Source organism: Boleophthalmus pectinirostris, unplaced genomic scaffold (assembly GCF_026225935.1).
Source record: "Boleophthalmus pectinirostris isolate CB_2022bp ecotype Guang Dong unplaced genomic scaffold, ASM2622593v1 HiC_scaffold_15, whole genome shotgun sequence".
Classification (NCBI taxonomy): Eukaryota; Metazoa; Chordata; class Actinopteri; order Gobiiformes; family Gobiidae; genus Boleophthalmus; species Boleophthalmus pectinirostris.
The window spans coordinates 21130686-21151369 of NW_026571070.1; the positions used below are offsets into that span (position 1 = coordinate 21130686).

A 20684-nucleotide genomic window follows, 5' to 3' on the forward strand; every position below is an offset into this window, starting at 1 on the left:
TCTTAAGACATTTTACATCTGGACCTATTCACATAAAACAAAAGTTGAACATCTTCTGTGGGTACTAATGATCAAAAGGTTAAAAATGTTTTCACAATCGCTTCAGAAGTTGTCAGCATTATTAAGCCCTTGAATTTGTGCTTATTATAAGATTAATGTGGCAAATTTGTGAAACCAATCTCCAACCATTAATATGGATTAACATCTGTAGATCATACCATACATAAAATGTTTATTGAAAAAACAGCATCAAAAATCACAAAATCATATTCAACACTTGGAACAGCCTTTATTCACAAGTCACAATAATTGCTCACATTGAGGTGGTACAACTTCGCTAACAAGTACAAAAAAACTTAAAATGACAGTTATTTCAGAACTGCAGCATCAGTGTTTTACAGTATCACTACATTTAAAAAGTGCCTAATAACTGTCAGTATCAATTGTATTGACTGCCACTTTTCCTGCATAATTGTGTGTAATAATAATAATAATAAATTATATATATATATATATATATATATATATATATATATATATATATATATATATATATAAAAATCTCGACACAGAAATTGTTAAGGAATAATTAAAGCTTCCCAGAATGTCTGCAATGTCTGGAATGTCTTTGATTTTAATATTGATCAAAGCAGGAATACATTTAAAATTTAAAGCTTTGGCAAGTATATGAACTGCCACAATGTAAAAGTACTGTATCTTAAAATTAATAACATTATAAACATTATTAGTGTTGGTAAAACTATAAAGACAAGGCCACAGCATAAATAAAAGAATCCCTATCATAAATTAAATACACACATTTACAAATATCGCTTCCTTTCTTTCTTGAAGAATCCCACCAAAAATAAAATTTTCCTGTAGAAAGAAAGTGCTCACATTCTTCTGTGGTGGAAGAACCACTGAGTTTTTTGTCCCACTGCAACTGGGAATGCAAAACTGCCCTGTGCAACTGACTAAAAACAATGTGATGTAAAATTGAACTTTCAACACTGAACCGTTGTTTCTGTGTTAACATGCAGGTCTCTCACTATGATGAGCAGGAATCATTCATGACAACAAAAATACTAATATACTGTAGTTACAAAATTAAAAGTGCAAAATAAGAGATGACTGGTAGTTTAGGAAGCCTGTGTCCTCGTCAACAAACATTTTCATTCTATTGTATCAACAGCTGATTTGGAAAAGGCACATTCAGACTAGCTTCCTCTTTCCCGTTGGCTTTAACATGTGCTGCCCAAACTGCAAAAACAACAACAACAAATAATTAAATCATTAAGTCAGATCACACAATGTGTAATAGCTTATTAAAGGTTTACCAAAGGGGCAGCTGGTTTGGCCTTTTTCTCCAAAAATGGTTTGAAATCCTCCTTGTCCTCTGGTTCACTGTTGTGCCTGTAGCGATGCGCAAACTTTCTCTTGAGGGCCTCAGCGATCAGAGCTGCTGCGTCTGCTGGCTCATTGGTCTTTGTTTTAACATCACCTTCCTCACCACGACTGTAAACACCAAAAAATATGGCTATACTTATGAATGCCGTAAACAAATAATAAAAAATATGCATTGACACTGATTTTAGATTTAATTGTCAGTGTAATAACTCACTTTTTGACAGAGCGTAACTTAACTTTGCCCATGTCTTTCAGGATGTCAAGCATGTTGGGGATTTCTGTTGGCTTAGGCTCTAAAACTGTCTGTTTGTCTGTCTTCTTCCCTTTGCGCTCCTTAATCAAGTCAATGGCTGAAAATGTCCGCTGGAGGCTTGGGGGAGGTGGAGGTGGAGGTGGGGGAGGGGGAGGCAGAGTACCACTAGGTGGAGGGGGTGGGGGAGGAGCCCCTGTAGCAGCAGCTGGTGTCAAAGAAAGGAAAAGTAAAGATAAAAGCTTTGAGCTAGACTGCATGACTCTGGCACCATCTAGTGGTAGTATACAGACCCTGCAACATGCAATAACCCTGTAAACTTCCAAACTAATCTTCATCTTAATTCAAAAATGTATTATTGTATATGCAAGTGCAATTATTGGTTTTAATTATATAATATGAACATCACTGAAAGGGAAAGAAACCATAAACATACCTGGCTGTGAAGTCTTTTCCTGAGCCAAAACTATTTGTGCGATCTGTGCTCTGAGTTTGGCCAGTTCAGTTTCAAGTGCACTGATTTTCTGTATGGCCTCATCATTAGCTATAATGGAGCCCTGGGGGTCAGGAGGCCCCTGGTGCAGGCTTGGGAGTGATCTTTGTCTGGTGAGTCTCTGCTGAGGCTCGTGAGCTCTGAGCAAGAGACCAGCAGGAAGCCCAGGCCTTCATAAAATGAACAATCAGGATATTATTAAGTCATAAAAATGCACTCTTGCAAATTAATTATCAATGGTTTTTACCTTACCTTGGTCTTTCAAAATAGTCTGCATCATCCTCATCATCTCTATCAATCCAGCCAACATCAGCTAGAGAGGCCACCAGTCCAGGCCGTGGCTTGGCAGCAAATAGGATGCCTGCATCCTCTGTGTATGGATAAAGCTACCATAGAAAAGAAACCCATGGGTGAAAAGACTAGACCAATGTAAATGACATTATCGTGTAATAATTTGCTAGAGGTCACTGGTCCTGGGAAGTAAATAAGCTAAGATACGGGCTGCTAGTGGAGCTGAGGGCTGTTTGTTTGAAGTGGAAGGTCGAGGTAGGTCATTACTACTTCTGTAGTCTCTAATCAGCTGTAGGAGGTAAAAGCTTGGTGAACAAACTACCCTCAAGCATTCTTCATGACTTAGGAGACACACAAAACTGAAGAAAAGTCAAGATAGAAAAAGCACATTAAAAGACTAGGGAGTATAGCAGTAGCTCTACTACATGTGTGTTATTGCAGAATAACCCTTTGTTTATGGTTCCCAAAGAAAAACAGAGGTTGAGGAGGATTAAAAATATGTGTGCGTCATGGTCGGACAGAAATACAGTATATAATTCTCAATGTCAGGTCTACAGGAAATAGGAATCATCAAATTTTTAGATAGATGATAGATGTGAGAAAGAAGTAGAAGAGAATTTAATGCCTCGGTGGATTAAAGGGGAATGGATGCAAACACGAGACGTACCTGAAAATGAACTCTGGGGCTGGGCTTAAGAGGTAGACTGGACGCTATTCTCCTCACTATACTTCTGGAAGACCCATAAGGCTTGGCTGTTCCAAAAGCCTGCAGAACAATACCTGTTAAACGATACAGACAGCTTTCTATCCTCAGATCTGTGAAGCCACTCACCAAATCCATTTCAATTCGCGCATAATTTTTGCTCATTTCTGTGAGTTTTCAAATACCCACATGCCCCCGGTGTGAGAGCATTTTCAGAGGTAGGTCATCAGGGTAACCAGGAAACTACATTAGATTAGAAAAGGTACATACGAATTAAAAAATAAATCAAACCATAACTCACATTTCCATGCTTGATACTCCATGACAGCCCATGTTCACATGTTTATTTAGCAACATTTGTTCTGTTGAGTTTATTACAAAAACGCATTGACTGGGTATAAATTAAGACCATCGTTTCTCTAGACCACGCGACGATATTTATTCGTGTAGTATCGCAGTTTGGTGAGAACAATTTACTTACTTTAAAGAACTCAACGTGAACTTAGCAGGTGATGTGGCTAACTGTTGCTACACCGTCTTCTTCTAACTTGAGCTGTTTACGAAAATCTGAGAGAGAAATGAAAGGTTAACCCTGGCACCCCGATCACTGTTGTACACAAACAGGTGAGAAAGAGATAGAATGGGAGCTCTAAATGCAAAGTTAGAAGAAACTCACCAAAAGACAACTTTTATGAAACTTTTCACTTTTTCCACCTTGTCAAAGCGACGAGCGAACGAAGAGAAGACTCTGGCTCGGAGGAGTATTTTTTCAGCCAATGGCAAAGCGCTGGATGGATCATGTGATCTTTAGATCACGCATAAATTACCTCATCGTAATTAATTGTAAACTTACAGCAAAGAAAACAAGTAAAAACAAAAACTATCTGAAAAGCTAAATATTAATTTGATGAATCTTCGTCGACTACAATGTACTAGCCAATCACATGTTAGTAAAGTGTGCGTTTGATACTGACACCGTTGTTTCCCGCTCAGGATTCTGGCGTAGCTGTGAGAAATACAGCAAAAAACCGGGAAGTCCCATGACTGAAAGCAAGTGCACCCTTTATGTGTCACAAAAACCTAAACACCGCACAGCTGCTAGCTAGAGCTCTGAGGCCTACTGCTTCGTCGCTTCTTTTATAATTGTGGGCTTTTTTATTTGATTAGGATCATTCGTTGCTAAGACTATCAGCGAGTGTTTGCAGTTTTATTGCAAATTGACCGAGAGGTAAGATAGATTTGTCACGTTAGCCGAGTTATTCTAGCTAGCTGCACAGGGCGTGATTGAGGTGATGACTTTAAGGGGGGTCGTCTTTGACAAAATGCTGTCTCACTTTTATTGTAAAGTATTCAGTGTCTTGGCAGGGCTTTTGTTTATTTGTTTGTTTTTTATTTTCCATTTCTTCACTTGAAAGCTATATGGTGCCTTAGCGTACCATAAGTACTTTGATGATGACAGCGCTACGAGGCCAGAGGGCACTACGTCTTTGTTATCATGTGCTTTTCATATAATATTATATTGACTTGTGTTGGGATCTAATTGTTCGTTGTTTTTATATTTATTCATGTTCTGTAGACTTCATTTGTTGACATTTGTGCGTCTTGTAACTGAGGTAGCTAAAACCACAGAGTTGTCAGTGGAGGGTCCGCCACATGCTTGTCTCCATGGTTATTGCTTTGTGTAGAATGGTTACAGCACTGCGCTACATTACAATTCAGATCTGTGGAGAGTCTACCCTATTCAGAGAAGGGATTATTGATTTTTGAGCAATAGAAACAGCCGTAGTGGATAAATGCTAGATGGATATGTTAAATGTCATACCATGGAACATTCTTGGCAAAGCAATAACACAGACAAGTAGGTAAAAGTTGTGCAGTGCACCTTTTTAAGTCATAAGCTTTTATTCAGTCTTAAATACTAAACCTTTTATTGTTTATCATAATTAAAGAGCACATGCATTATCAATTAACATGGGAATTAATTTCATACCTAATAATGTATGTTTTGCTTTTGTCAAAGGAAGTGGCTGGTTTGATGTGTGTGGCATCCAGACCAGCAGCACCATGAGTGCAGAGGTGGATGCTCTGACTGTGGTGAACCAGCTCAGAGACCTTGCCGCTGATCCCCTCAACAGAAGAGCCATAGTTGAAGATCAGGGCTGTCTCCCTGGTCTCATCCTTTTTTTAGACCACCCTAATCCACAAGTTGTCTACTCTGCACTATTGGTATGTATCGATCAGCTATATTTGGCTTTTAGTTCATTTTCAAACAATATTACATCAGGTGCAACATAGGTAGTTGAATAGTTTGACAATCAACTGTACTGTTTTAAGTGGCAATGCTCATTATACAACAAACAAGCAAAAAACATACTATTTAATGGCTTTTCTTTTGAATGCTCATACAATTGCATACAATTATTTAGATGCACCTAGAGCCTGATTTAAATATATAGCTTTACATATCATGGTTACATATAGCAAAAAGAAAAGTGGTACAGAAATAATTCAGCTGCCTGGTAGCAAACTAAAGGAATTAAAAGTAATTTTTTTCGTGGCACAGGGGAGTCTGTATGTCCAGAATAGAAGTAGCTCGCTCAACCTATTAAGAAAGAGGAAGAATCTCCTTATATGAGTCAAATCACTGGAATCTATTTTGTTGGATTTCTATGCCTCATTTATTCTATCAACTTACACATCCTGCGTATGTTGGCCATTTCATGAAAATGCACAGCCTACGTCAGTCTTCGTAAATCTAAAAAACGTATCCTTCAACAAAAAAAGTAAGTAAATTAAATTAATTGCACAGTATAGTACATGTAGTACAATAATTTTTCTGTCAAGCCCAGTTTTACCACCCCTATCCACAAGGACAATATTGTGTTATCATAGCTGCTTTATGTAAAAGTTGCCTCATATCAGCAACCAAAAAAGTATGAACACATTGGACTTGTCTGTTTTAACTTATTGTGTAATACTATTGAACAGTCACAACCAATGTTGTCTCTCTCTTTCTTACTCTTCTGCATTTTGTGTTTCTGCAGGCTGTCCGCTACCTGGCAGAATGTCGAGCCAATCGAGAGAAAATGAAGAGCGAGCTGGGCATGATGCTGAGTTTGCAGAACGTTATGCAAAAGTAAGTTCCTGTTACTGCAACACACACATTTTGTATAAACCTATAAAAATGTTTGTTTCAGGCAAACCAAAGTAAGGGTGATGGGTATTAAAGCTGAACTGGAAAGGAATCTGCCAGGGACTTCCATGTCAAAAGTTGTAATACATTGTGGCATCTTTCAGCATTTTTGATGAAGTCAGTTTTTGTTTTTCACTGACAGGGGCCGAGACATATTTGCAATCGAGGCATAAAATTGCATGTGCATCTTGTTTTGCTGTGGAGGTGTTAAGTGGCTACTCTTTATCATTAGCACTATTGTTTAAGTGGCCCATGGTTGATGGCCTGTATGATTTTCCTCCCTTGTAGCAGTAATGTTGTAGTTCACCCTGCAGCTCCACAGTCACTTCAGCTAGACGAGACTGGCATCAAGAGAAGCCCTGCAGTAACAGCAACAGCTTTCTCTCCTCGCAGCCTGTCACACTGACTTTGGGTAGAGGTCGTTCATAGCTCGACAGACTGTAAACTCAAACAAAGGGCCATTGTGAAATGCAGTGCATTTTAAATACAATTTTTTTGTTGTGAAAGTAAAGTACTCAATAATTGACAAAATAAAGATCAAAATAGTTTTATAAAATAGATTGTTAAAGTTTAAAAAAGACAGTGGGGGGGGGTTGCTTTTAAAAGAGGCAGTCTCACAAAGGGGCTGCAGTGTCAGACAGCTCACGTCAAATGTACTTACCTCAAAAGTAGTGATGACTTTGTGACATTATAACAGAACCGTTTGGCCTGCAGGGCGATTTCAAGTATCACTCTTAGCAACCGCAAAACGTGTTTAAGAGATTAAAAAAAATGTACTAACATGATGCAATAGCAAATTTATCAGATACTTGTGGTTACTAAGATGACATTTTAAATAGTCTTTTTACTGCAACTAGTTACTCTGTCGTTCTGTTGTCCTAACAGTCATGTCGTGTATTCAAATTATTTTGGCCGACAAAAAAGTCTAGGAATTATGATTCATACAGTGAATAAATTGGACCATTGTGTGTATATTGAATAGTCCCTCTGATCTCAACAGAGGCACGTCACCAGGGGAAACCAAGCTACTGGCCTCAGAAATCTATGAGATCCTACAGTCGGCTGGGAAAGAGGCTGAACAGGCGGAGGAATCTGCAGCCTCCTGTCGACGCAAAGCCCATTTCTTCTTGGGTTCCAACAACAAGAGGGCCAAAACCGTGGTGCTGCACATCGATGGACTGGATGACTCTGTGAGGGTTTACTGTGTGTGCATCTGTCATGCTCCGATGCACTGCACATGTTTGTTTATGTTGACACTGTGTCTTGGGTCTGTCTGCCACAAACCGAGGGAGGCAGGGTCAGGTTGTAAATGTCAACTATTGAACAGCAGGTCGCAGAGATTGAACCTGAATGCTGCTCTGTTGGATATCTGAAGCTAGCCAGATAACATAACAGTAGATTCACATCCTCTAGCGGTCTGCTTATTTATCAGTTTTAGCATCAGACAAGCTGCCAAATCCTACCATACTTTATAAAAGATAAGAGACTTATAGTTTCTTCTTTTTGTTCAGTTTAGTTTTTACATTTTGTTTGATAGAGCCGCAGGGGTCTTTGTGAAGAGGCTTTGCTGAAGATTCGAGGGGTCATCAGCTTCACCTTCCAGATGGCTGTCAAGCGATGTGTCGTCAGGATTCGCTCTGATCTTAAAGCAGAGGTCTGTATTCATTCATAATCTCATCACACCTTGAAATCTATTTACAGGGTATTTGGGATTAAGAGGAATGTTGTTAATGTTTGTTCTGCTACTTTTTATACTTTGTTTGTTGCTGGAATAGGCATTGGGCACAGCAATCAACTCCACCAAAGTACTGACAGCTCAGCAGGTGGTGAAGACAGAAGATGGTGGAGAGGTAAGAACAAGCAAATTATGATCTAAAGCTGTATGGTCTGAGAAAATAAAAATTAAAAAACTGTAAGTTACAACCGTAGAGATGGACAAGTGTTTTAAATGGTGTGTAACTGCCTCTGCTTGAGACTTCATTACACTGACATTGTGCTGCCCACCTCTTTGCTCTGGTATTGGGCTGGTTAATTTGGTTGAATAAAATTAAGGCTATAAATTAAACTTTCGAGTGTTAAATGTCCTCCCCATACATGAAATAATTGTTTGTTGTTTTTTTTTTTTTTTTTATTTTAGATCAGTGAGAATATTTGTTGAACTAGAAATAAAGGGTTTGTTGTAATTTCTCCTATTGACCAGTAGGGGTCAGACAAAGCTCACTTACTCTTGACAGTGGAAGAATCTAGAGTTTATTGTAGTTGTAGTAACTTTAATCTTATATCTACATTTGATTTCACAGTGCGTTTTATTTAAATTTATTTTGTTTTCAACCCATATTTTTTATTTTCTTGTACAGCGGATTGTGCCCTTCCAGGAGGGCGCAGCTGTTTTGGTGGAGGAGAACACAGACATCCCGGACTACCTCCCCGAAGAAGAGAGTCCATCCCAGGAGCAGGACAAGGCTGTGACACGCGTAGGCTCCATCACAGATGGCATGGGCTGGCTCAGCACTGCTGCTAACTTCCTGTCCCGGTCCTTTTATTGGTGACCACTTCCTGGTCTCTCTCTGCTCCCTGTTATACCATCCAGCTGCAGTCTAAGCAACAGCCTGCTCTCTGTGCTCACTACTCAAGGACCCCAGCTGTGCGCTGCAAAGGCTGGTGCAATAATCTAAACTTAAACTGCACATCTCAACATTGACCACACCATATTGTAACAGGACCATATAAGACATACACAACTACTGCGGGGACTGCAAATCCAACACAAACTGAAGCGTAATCTATAAAGATATAGAAGTATTGGCAGAGGCTGATCCTGTTTATTTTTTGCATGATTTAAATTGTGTTTTTAATTAAATTTTTTTGATCTTCATTAACATTTCCTTTCCACAGAATATGGATTTTGTGCCAATCATGTCTGATGCCTTGAGCTATGTTGTTGTGTGTCTTTACCATACAGAAGTGTATTATGCTATTTTTCAGTTTAAAGATTATTACAGTAGTGCTTCCTATTTATTGGTCATTTGCAGTGCCCAGGTTCTTCCAGCTTACAGCTCTGAAAACAGATTTTTAGTAGAAATAGACACCAGCAAGAGCCTGCAGTTTATTCATCTACATTTTATTCATTTTTCTCTATTTTGCTAATGTTGATTTACAAAGGTACACTAAATGTGGCAAAGAGACAGAGTTCGTAGATTAAATTGCACAGACGCAGGCTACCTCTGCTTTCACCCGACTCACATCAGCATTGTTTGTAGCTTCAACTAAATGTTAAGTCTGCATGATGAGAAAGCACCACTGAAATGTGTATTTCCTGGTGTTAAACATTTGTACAGTATTGTAGGCGCACTTGTTTAGTTTTGTATGTTAACCAAGCCAGCAGTGTCCTTAAAGCCAAGATCATGTACAGTAGGTACGTGTTGCCATGCTAGCAGTAGTCAGCTGATTCCTTACCAATGTTTTATAAATCGTGCCTCTACAATCTTAATTTAAAGAACAATTCTATTTGCAACACTAATTTGAATTTTTAAACAAATTTGATTAGATGTGTGATTTCTATTCAACCTTTAATGGTAGTGTTACAATCCTGTAGCCCCCACTGTCTAGTGACATACTTCAGGTTTAATTGTATTTCATAATTTGTGTGCATGTCATTAACAATTATGATGAGTGCTGACCAAGCAACATATCTTGTATCTAAGGTGCAGAGATGTCACAGTCAGTTGAGGTCAAACTAAAGGAATGACCTGGATAACCTGCAGAACAACTAAAGAAACGTAAAGCAATAAATATTCTTTAAAATGTAGGATAAACACTTCAGCTGTAGATTTAAAGGGATATAGCTTTTCCAGTATTATACTTTTTTCCTCAAAATCATCTCTTATTTTTTTGTGTTCTGACAAAGAACTTGAAAGCTGTTTCTGAAAGGCAACTTGTCAACATGCATAATGTTTCTGTTAACATTTGTGTTTTCCAAAATTCCCACAAATTATAAATAAGTGTACAGACATCACATGCTGTTGTCATTTGTAATATTATGCCATCTACTGTAATAATTCAAACACAATAAATGTAAAATCAATACATTTTCCTTATTTCATTTACTGTTTTCATTTAAGTTTTACTGTACTTGTTTCCCCCCAGTCACTACTACTTTTATGCTCTCTTGCTTTTCTGTTCTCCATCAAATAGCTTAGAGCAGCAGAATTTGCAGTGGAGAGAGGAGATAGTGTCTTCTTTACTGGTGCAGAAGTGAGGTGCCCCAGGGCAGTCCCGTGGCCCGACCCCCCCACCTTTCCCCACAGCCGTGGCGCTGGTGTGAGGCAGAGGCAGCAGCCAGCCCCAGCTGTACACCCCGGAGCCACTGCTGATGCTGCTGTGCCTCAGACATGGTGCCAGGCCATGGTGGCCTTCAATCACCACTGGGTCACCTCAGTGTGTGTGAACTAAATGTAAAGGGACTGGCAACACCACAGAATCAACCTGAAGTATATAGGGCTTTTACATTTCATGTGTGGAGAAGAACACAAATAACTAAGCCTTTTGAGCCTACCATTATGCAGGTTGAAAAGACCAGATCTCCAGTTTATAATCTGATGTAAACAGTGCTTTAATGAGATAACCTGAGAGTTTAATGACACAAGAACACTGCTGAAACTGCATTTCCATCTGGGCCAGTTTAGGCTTGAGTAAGAATCATCATCATTAACATACTGTGTCTGTGTCCATTACCCTGCTTTGTCCAACCTTTAAAGTGTGTGCACCTGAGCTCTTCTCCACATATGTACATTAGCAATGGATTATTTTTACATTGCTGCATAATTGTTTCATTCATAGAATAACGTTTAGTTTTGTATGCACATGTATGAGAAACATGGAGTGTTTTCTTATTTAGTACAAAAGACAATTCCCTAGTTATTTGGATAAGCCGTTATCCTGTTCTCATCAGATAAAACTCAATCACTAGTCTCGCCTCCCGAGTCCTATCAGCCCAGTGCATGCCCTGTATATTCATGATGAAGGTGCGTCTATTTGCATGGTTAATCTTTACGCACAGAAGATGCTCTGATGGAGGCAAGGTGCGCCTTGCAGACCCACGGCCCTAGTGGGTTTTTATCGGAGGTTTAGCTCCCAGTCAATGGGATCAGCAGTAAATCCAGCGCGGAGTGTGGCAGGAAATGATGTGACTCCAGCAATTTATGTCAAATAACTTTTGAGGATGTGTGAACGCTGCGATCAGCGCTACCGGGCAGCGATAACTCTTCGGTAAGGGGCTCTGCGCAGATTTAATTGAGACATTTTTCTTTATCTGCAGCGAAGCGCCGGAACCGAGTTGTTGTGTAACGAGATGTAATGTCTCTCTTTATACGGAGGTCAACATCCAGGATGAGAGAAGGTCGCTGCTTGCGCATCAAATTTACTCACTTACTGCGCGTCACAAAAAGTTGGGTAAAAGGGGCAGTGACTTGTTATGCAGTCCATATATATCTCACTAACTACAATCAGAATAACAAGATCACATTATTTGACTCTTTAAAAGCCTAGTTTAATTTTCTTACACTGAGACTCACAATCAATAGTGATTCAAGCCAAGACATATAGCTACCATCATAAGTGAAAACCCAGAAAAACCACATGCACATTTATGAGGGTGTCTTGAGTAAAAGACATTAAACTTTTCCAAATAGATACAAAAAAAAAAAAAAAAAAAAAGATGTGGATTTCAGTTCAGTGATGTAATGACACCAAAATACTATTATCTCCAGGTCCATAGACTCAATTGCAGGCTCATTTGTGCATTTAGCTCTTTCACCATCGAACATAATGTAGATAGATTTAACTTGCACATATAGGCCAGTAAAACATTCTAACACGCTTTCCTTTTTGTCTTGTTGCACTTTGTGAAAGCACACTTGAATTCCAACATGACCAGATGAAACACAAGCTTTTGTCATTGTCCCAAAGGCCCGTGTGTAATGTGTGTGTGTGGCTTCTCATCCCGTGGCACCTCCATGGCTGCCAGTCTGCTCTCTGATTGGTTGGATGAAATATTACCGGTGAAAATTAAAAGGTCCCAGTGTCAAAATAATTCATGATATGCATATCTTCCCCATGGCTGATGAAACGGCTGATATCTGGATTAGGCAGATAATAAAAGCGATCAGGCCGCAGTTAGAGTGTTACAGAGGAGGGATAGGGGCGTCTTCTTTATGTGATGATGGCAGGGTCAAGATACAAGTGTGTATTAGGACACTGACCACCACCACACACACACGCACACGCACGCACTTCCCTGTGATTTGAATATCTGCTGTAATTGTCCCAAAACGACTCATCATGGATCTGCCTGCTGCCATTAGGGTCCAACAATATGGTGTGACATTCAAATTCCCCTCAATGACAGGTTATTAGGAGCCTCCCAGCCTCAGCAACGTAATTAAGCACCGCAGCGTTGACCTGTAATAAGAAGTGATGGCTCAGTCGCATGGGGCAAAGAGGAAATGGTTGCTTTGTTAAAATATGGCAAGATGGGAAAAACAAGACAGCTGTCAATAAACACTTTGATTCAAATGAGAGGATGATTTGGCTTTATAAGTGTTTGAGAGGTGCCATAGAAAATGCCTGCACAGATGCCAACACATTCTGCAGCAAAGACAAATTCATTTTTTATTCTGGTTGACATTTTGTTCATCGACTTCATGTTATACGCCTATAGTGTGTTTTAGGTGTGATAAAAATCTTAAAAGTGATGTTAAAGCAAGCAACCTGAGAAAAAAAACAAATGTGTGACTTGTATTTGGTGACACTAAAAGCCGATTATACAATTTAAGACATGCTGTCTAAAGCCCCCGCTCTCCCCTTTAGAACAAGTGGACGTTGTGATGAGCAATGGACCCATCTGTTGTGCCCTCTCCTCCAACTGGTGTGTGAATATGATGTAGTCTGGAGGTGCCACTTCCAAGTCCGAGCCGCAGAGCAGTGCTACCTGGGGGGAACGTTCACTATACTTACAATGGACTTAATACTTGTATGTGCTCTAATCATATGACCAGCAAAACTTATATATAGTAATATAAAAACATATCTAAAGGTGGCAACATTTCTTTCAACACTGAGTGCAGTAGTCAAAAAACAATTTAATGTAAAAGCTCATAAAGCCAATTGTAAAAAGGAAAAAAAAAAATCTGTATAATCTTTGTGTCAGTCCAAAGCCTGGATAATTCCATCAAACCACATGTGAAGGCTCAGTAGCAATAATGTCCAGTGCAGTGAGCAGTGTTCAACAGCCCTGTTGGTGATTTTAGGGGCTGGTGGATTTTGTTGAACAAAAACAAGTTTTCAGATTTGATGCAGTTTCTTAAATTGGACCCTGCGCTCACCTCTGCAGAAAGGCCTGGCCTGTGTGTTAAACTGTAGGCCACAGACCTGTGTAATGGTGGCTGTGTGGCATGGCTGCTGAACAGAAGGTCTTCTCTCCCTCCCTCCTCTCTCTGTCTTGCTCTCTCTATCACGGCCCCCCCTCTCCTTTCATAACGGTGGCAGATGGCTGCAGATGAATCCCTCATAATCATGTCAGGACGGCTCCTCCGATCCCAATTCATCTCTTTAAACACATTTCATCAGACGCAGAATTACACAAAGATAAAGGCGGCCAGGCGACAACAAAAGCACACAAAGATTGTCCTTGCAAACAAGTGTTCCCGGTCCGTAACACCACTTAATCATTCGCGCTCCTGTTCCTGCTCCTCACCCTCTGTACTATCAACTCTACCCCATTTCCACTTCACTTCTTTATTTATAGTTTAGCTCTACCGTTAATTGTTCCTATCCCCAGCCAGTGTCTGTCCTTATTAAACATAAATCTTTGTAACAAGCTTTGCTCTCATCAGCCCAACTGTCTACTTGGGAAAGACAGGTGTGTAAAACCTAACCACATCCTAGTCTGGACCGGGACCTTCTAATGCTCGCCCTTTTTAGAGAGATGATAACATGTCATAAAGTTGAATTGTTATTTTTCAACCCCCCCAATCCCCCCCCTCCTCGCTGTAACCCAGTGTCACCCATCCGCACACTGCCGTTAATTGTGGATCAGGTGAAGTTTGTCTCACCTCATTGGATGGCCATGCTCTGCTAGGGCCATTTTCTCCACTCAAAGGCCACATCATTTCACAGCCTCCTACTTCTCATTAATCCCGCTCCTCTCACAGTTCCAGATCATAGATTTGTTTTGCTCCTGTTTTCTGATTCACTGCTCTTCCAGCCACACCTACGTGCTTTCTGTGATATTCGGCAAAATTCACAAAGCAATAGTTAGTCAACTGTAGTCAAATGTATTTTACGTATGAAATTACTGCTGATTACAACTGGAAAAATACAACAGCCGTGTGTTGCAGAGGTATACAGTGATCAGACTCAAACCATGAATCTTTTAGTTATATGGTAAATGCTCTCTGTCCTTCACTGCAAACTCCATATAGCAGTTACTACTGTAAACATTTAAAACATTAAAATAATATAATAATAATGCCTTAGAAAGTGCTTTACATTTCATTATTCACCTCTACCGGCCTGGTGGTCGTGGTTAGCCACAGATACCTTGGAGAAGACGAAGCTCGCTATTCCAGATCTATAGTATTGGGCTGTTAGCTTGTGTCTAGAGCCCTGAGTCTAACGTAGTAATTTGTCCACTTAAAACTATTGAACACATTCATATAGAAAAAATAAAATGAAACTTTATTTGACCTGAAATACAATAAAACTGATTGAAAATTATATGGGACTGAACAACAGCAGTAATTTGGAGCCTTTGTGTCTCGTCCATGCGCATCTCTCCACTCTTTAAACTTTTTCTTGTTGATTTATGAATTATGTATGAGGGAAAAGCTGAAGATCTTTCATTAACATAAAATAACAATTTGCTAATTTATGGAAACTCCTAATTACTTTCCTTATTTGCCATGACCGTATTAAATATTCATAAATATGTGATTATTACTTTGATTTGACTGTCATTCGGTTTAATCGACTAGTTTTGCCTCACAATAGCCGCGTGCAGCTTGAGAAGAACAGAGAACAATGAGCAGTTTGTGCATTCAAAGTGTGTAACTTCCTCAGTAGCTTTTCTTCATATTATCCACATGCTAATTCAATGTCTGTCATTTTTCATTCAAGAGTTTTTATGCAGAAGAGGTCAAAGGTCATGCTGTGTTTTCAAGCTGAGGATGTGCATTGTGTGTAAACAAAGTAATGTGCTTCACGTCTGTCACAAACTAAACTCTAAGGAAGAGACAACAAAACAGTTAGTTTAATTGCTTTAACTGCCTTCAATATCTTAAGATTGTTTATATGGACAGAGCAGATGTTACTTTAAAAATGAGGATGAAGAGCGAGAACAGACATTAAGAATATCGTTGGAACTGAGACTCACTATGCACAGGCCAGGAATGAGTAAATGTGTGCCACAGCCTAAACATCTATGCTACTGTGCAGCAAAATTCTGCATTTTATGAAACAATTCAAATAACAGTTGTGCTCAATGATTTGGCATAGATTATGATCAGATCAGGTGCCTTAATTTGTCTGTGCTTGGGACAGGAATTCAAACGTCTTTTGAGGTTTGAGTGACATAAAATAGAACATGGCTATCCTTGCCACTAAAAAATGAACTACATATTAGCTTTGAGTACAAACTCATTTAAACAAGCAGCCACAGAGACAATCAAAATGCATTAATTCAATGGCCTCCACCCAGAACTAATCACTCAATTTTCCGATCTGCAGCCCAGAATACAGCCTCCACTCCAGTTCATTTTCACAAATAAAAACAGCTAACAGACTGCTCCCAAAGACTCTCTTTGCATATCTTCTCTTGTCTTATCCACACACAGTTGTCAAGGCCCGTCTCCAAGCCAACATTTTTCCACAGAGAAGTCTTGGAGGATCCCATCTGGGAAAAGCTTGAGGAGGTCTCTTGCTGTCACTGCGTCTGTTGTCAAGGCTGCATTTAACCCCAAATTTATGACTTTGTTATATCAGAACTAATTACCAATATTTCCCCCCAAAGTGAGTGACGTTGACGGAAAACGCAAAGCTGAGGCAATTTAGCTCTATTTGTGGATTAATTTGGGCCCACCTGTGATGCTTGGTGTGCTAAGTAGGTACATCAGTTTTAATTACAGTGCCTGCACAGTGGGTTTAGTTACATTACAGTATTAATTAGCACATTTAGCATGTATCACAGTGACAAACGGTTGCGCAGAAGCACTTGCCTCACTTCTGCTTCTCCAGACATCTTCACAGTGTGTCCTTCAAACAACCTTCAGACCTAACTAGGATTAATTGTTCAAAAGATTGTGTGTACGTATGTGTATATATATATATATATATATATATATATATATATATATATATATATATATATATATATATATATATATATATATACACACACATACGCACATTTTATATTTATAAAACTGTAAAACTGAGAAGCTTGTTGGCAGTTAGCTGAAATGCACTGAAGAAAACATTTAGCACAGGTAGCCCCATGGCCTTTACCCACGTCATTAGCCTCTTCATTCACTCGGCTGCATTTATGTCCTCAGAGATAATATGATTCTCGCTCGACTGCCACTCCACTCGTCTTCATCTGGAGGCAGGAGCATCACCTTTGAACTCTGCACTGAAGACCCATGAAACAATGAGGGTACAAAGAAAGAACATTCTTTATATTTGGATCAGATTTGACAAAATGACACAAAACACAAAAAAATAAAAAGAATATGGACATGTTCCATTTAGGTTCCTCAGCATCACATAAGAGTTTTCTTATTCATGTTGTATTAATTGCCATAAATGTTTGTATTGCCAAATTATACATAGAGTATTTCCATTACTGGAATGTTGTGGCTCTATGGCAATTGGAACATCCCTGTATTGTAATGCTAAAATTTTAGTTTATATACATGTTAACTGCATTTCAATACCATCCTAAAAACAACATTCCCAAACAATGCCTTTGCCTGAAAATTCCTTCAAAGTCTGCACACAGACCTTCAATCCAGTGCAGGCAAAACATCATTGACTTACACTACGATATTAATAGCTTTTTACACCAATGTGTGAAAGGCAATTTAGGTAATAAATAAGGGCCAATATTCAAAATCCATGGCCACCGATACCTGTAAATGAGTTCTTCTTGGTCTTGTATATGCCTTGATTGTGTACACCTGTCTTATTGGTGTGCATCCAAAGTAGCATGCTAGACACCGCTGCCAAACAATGAAACAAATACCTTATGGCAGGTAAGACTCCTGATTTTGGCAATAACAAACTGGATTTTCTCACAGTTAAGCCTCTGCCATGGGAAAGACCGGCAAAACAGCAAGACAACATACCACTTGGGTATTCGCAAAACCATGCAATAAGTAATGTTTGAACGCCAATAGTGCTGTCAATACTGCAGCTGCTCCACTACCTTTTACTACAGCTATATAACGACTTCTATTGGCTTTCTAATATGGTAAAAAGTATTATTGGGACCCATTAAGCCCCTACATATATGCTCTTATTTGCTACCTTAATATGCCAACGTCTTTTTTACACTGTTGCCAGTGTCAAGAGGAGACTGGTTGCCCCCCCTTGACAGTTGGCCACCAAATACCCAGGTATTTCTCATTACCTTTGTTATGAAATTACTGGTGCTTTCTTCTTTTTGATGATCAACTGAAAATAATTTTTGAAGTGTGCTGTGTGATCTAAGGGATTATGTATTGTTGACTATACTCCAGTTTATACAGAACAGTGTTATTTATCTGTTGTGTTATGAATGGTATGTTGTCAATATACTTGGATTCAACATGCAAATGTTATGGGAGATTTTGTTTATGTTTTTTAACTATCACGTGTCTTGGGTCGCAACCCCTATAAATGGTCACACCTGCTGCTTATGCAATCAGCCCTGATGAAGACTAAGTAGTCAAAACGCGTTGGCATGACTATTAATAAATTCACCAGAAATCAGAGTGCCTCTGCCATCCTTTTTTCTGCTTTATGGTAAAAAGTATGTTTACTTATTCATACATTTAGTAATAGTAGTAGTAAAAGTATAATCGTAAAATGCAATTAAAAAGTATTAGTAATATTTGTTCTATAATATATTGCATAAAGATGAATTACATGAGAAATCCAGTCTTTAAAGGCCTATATACAGGTTGTGGCACAGCTGAAATGTATCCAGCTCTGAACTGGAGAGAGAGAGGGTCCTCATTTAGACCTTGGCTCCTACTCTCTTTCCCCTAAAGTACTGTATTAATCATAATCACACAACACCATTAGACTATGTCATTCTATTAAAGAAATCACATTATCATACATTTCATTAATTAAACTCAAACCGGTCCATCCACTCACAGGAAGGACCGTTCCCCTGTGTCAGATCCACGTGGGGCAGAAGAGCAGGGACGGGGGCGGGTGATGGGGGCCGGGCACAGGCCAAGACACAAGAGCACTCCACTCAGCAGCGCACCAAAGTGAAATCAAGGGGACAAATTTGCATGTGACACCATTTCCACTGTGGGCTAAAGTTTGAGACAGAGACCACAGCAGCTCACGAAAGCTCAGGACAGGTGAGAAAAAGATGGAAAATTCGGGACTTAACTGTGAAGAGGAGTTTGATGACAAGTGTCTATTACTCGTAAGAGGGCTATGGGAAGGTTAGGAGGAAGAACCTATCTCTTGAATGTGGTAAGTTACTCAATACAGGCACATCATTAGGGCATAGGGTTGTGTTATCACTGGATATATGAGGCTATTGTCTCCAACACTGCTCAACATATACTGGTAATTTACAGCATAGGTTTTGAGATGTCTAACTGATATGAGTATTAATTTGTATCATTTTAGAATTCTGAATAAAATCAATGTTCAGCGATAAGAGAAACACTCAATCTTGACTGAGAATCACTTTAGTAAATACATGTACATTTATTTCAGAATGATACAGAGCCCACAATTCTTTAAACTATTGGGTTTCAGATAAGGCAAGGCAAGGCAAGGCAAGTTTATTTGTATAGCACAATTCGTACACAAAGTAATTCAAAGTGCTTTACAGAATAAGAAATACATTAAAATCATAATAAAAACAAATCAAAACATAAATAATCATGAAGATTAAAATTAAAAAAGAGAGACATAAATTGGAGAGAAGAGTGCGGAATGAAAACCTTTCAGTTATATGCACAGTTAAACAGAAATGTTTTGAGCCTGGATTTAAATAGCGTCACAGAAGAGCATCACAACATTCTGTAGGACAATAATATTAATACAGATGGGGCAGTTAAAATGAGTACTGTTAAAATGTAGATTTTTGTTGTAATACAGTGAGTTCTTGGGTCTACTCAGTAATAGAAATCATCAGGCTTAACAATTGTGAATTTACCTTTTAGATATTCATATCATGAACTGAAATGTAATCAATGAGGAAAACTGTCTCTTGCCCCTGATCTGGGAGAATCATCACATTCTATCACCAATATGAGCCATTGTATAGTTATGGTGTAAGTAATTTTACAATGGTAAAGAGTGTTTCTTGGCTGTACAGTCCCTGTCCCTGCTCCAGTCTGCTCCCTCTCTGAGTGTGTGGCTGTGATTAGCATGTGTAGTGTACGTCCCGTCACGCTGCAGTGTTGACCTGTGCTGTCATCTCCCTGATTACCTCCCTGATTCACTTTCCTTGTTTAGTAGTGTGCAATCAATCATAATCAATTAGCCAAAATGTTGAATCATTAAAACCATTATCATTAATTAAAATAATTAACACTTTCTGCCAATGCTTCATTACCACTGTTGTGTAACGTGTCTGTGCCACACACCACATTTCTCTGCCTTTTCTTCCTCTCCTCATATCGCACAGTTCTTTACACAGCACAGAGAAAACCAGCCATTACTAATTACTTTATACAAATGCACTTTTTTTCTCAGTGTGCAGAAATGGCAAATGAAGCACGTAATTATCACTTCGAAATATTTATGAAGTAAAAAGTATTTTGATGAATAAAGATTCAAGTGTAATCCTATTGTGTGTTTCTCGCCTAATTATTGTCAGTTTTCTGCTTCTTACCTATTGAACAGCTACAGAGGAATCTTTAAAATTTAGGACAAAAAATAACATTTGGAGGTTGGTAAAGTCATATTTTAAGATATCTGCAAGTAAAAAAAAAAGCTTTTAAATTACAAACACAATAGTAGATCATCTAATATCCCGAATAGCAAATACACTATAACTATAGTGTCTAACCTCAAAAGACATTCTGGAGATGCAACAGTGAATCTTCCCAAACACTGG

General features: G+C 38.9%; 2 protein-coding genes across 6 annotated transcripts; one reads left to right on the top strand and one right to left on the bottom strand.

Annotated features, from left to right (window-relative positions):
- Positions 1–261: 261 nt before the first annotated feature.
- On the bottom strand, positions 262–4127 carry mtfr1 (mitochondrial fission regulator 1). Of its 3 annotated transcripts, XM_020925613.2 has the most exons (9): positions 3821–4124; positions 3626–3711; positions 3274–3387; positions 3109–3207; positions 2403–2536; positions 2094–2320; positions 1622–1865; positions 1338–1515; positions 263–1260 (listed from the first exon to the last, which is right to left on the bottom strand). In XM_020925613.2, exons 3-9 carry the CDS (start codon positions 3307–3309, stop codon positions 1213–1215), a joined length of 966 nt encoding a protein of 321 aa, XP_020781272.2. In that variant the 5' UTR covers positions 3310–3387; positions 3626–3711; positions 3821–4124; the 3' UTR covers positions 263–1212. The 3 variants fall into 3 exon arrangements, with proteins under 3 accessions (XP_055006833.1, XP_020781272.2, XP_055006832.1); XM_055150857.1 differs by having other exon boundaries at positions 3109–3387; positions 3821–4127; XM_055150858.1 differs by lacking the exons at positions 3274–3387; positions 3626–3711; positions 3821–4124 and adding an exon at positions 3446–3592 and having other exon boundaries at positions 262–1260; positions 3109–3221.
- Positions 4128–4197: 70 nt separating this feature from the next.
- Positions 4198–10434, top strand: armc1 (armadillo repeat containing 1). 3 transcript variants are annotated; one of them, XM_055150861.1, is made up of 7 exons: positions 4198–4372; positions 5169–5370; positions 6189–6280; positions 7338–7527; positions 7875–7991; positions 8113–8187; positions 8695–10434. In XM_055150861.1, the coding sequence occupies exons 2-7, from the start codon at positions 5209–5211 to the stop codon at positions 8884–8886; spliced, it is 828 nt and encodes a 275-aa protein (XP_055006836.1). In that variant the 5' UTR covers positions 4198–4372; positions 5169–5208; the 3' UTR covers positions 8887–10434. The 3 variants fall into 3 exon arrangements, with proteins under 3 accessions (XP_055006836.1, XP_020781273.1, XP_055006835.1); XM_020925614.2 differs by having other exon boundaries at positions 4199–4372; positions 5165–5370; XM_055150860.1 differs by lacking the exon at positions 4198–4372 and adding an exon at positions 4496–5002 and having other exon boundaries at positions 5165–5370.
- The last annotated feature ends 10250 nt before the right edge of the window (positions 10435–20684 follow it).

Coding starts and splice junctions, on each gene's coding strand:
- mtfr1 (XM_055150857.1), bottom strand. CDS start 3,309: ATGAGCAAAAATTATGCGCGAATTGAAATGGATTTGGTGAGTGGCTTC. Junction 1,866..2,093: donor GGAAAAGACTTCACAGCCAG/GTATGTTTATGG, acceptor CTTTGACACCAG/CTGCTGCTACAGGGGCTCCT. Junction 1,261..1,337: donor CCAAACCAGCTGCCCCTTTG/GTAAACCTTTAA, acceptor TTGTTTTTGCAG/TTTGGGCAGCACATGTTAAA.
- armc1 (XM_055150860.1), top strand. CDS start 4,945: ATGGATATGTTAAATGTCATACCATGGAACATTCTTGGCAAAGCAATA. Junction 7,528..7,874: donor TCGATGGACTGGATGACTCT/GTGAGGGTTTAC, acceptor TTTGTTTGATAG/AGCCGCAGGGGTCTTTGTGA. Junction 8,188..8,694: donor AGACAGAAGATGGTGGAGAG/GTAAGAACAAGC, acceptor TTTCTTGTACAG/CGGATTGTGCCCTTCCAGGA.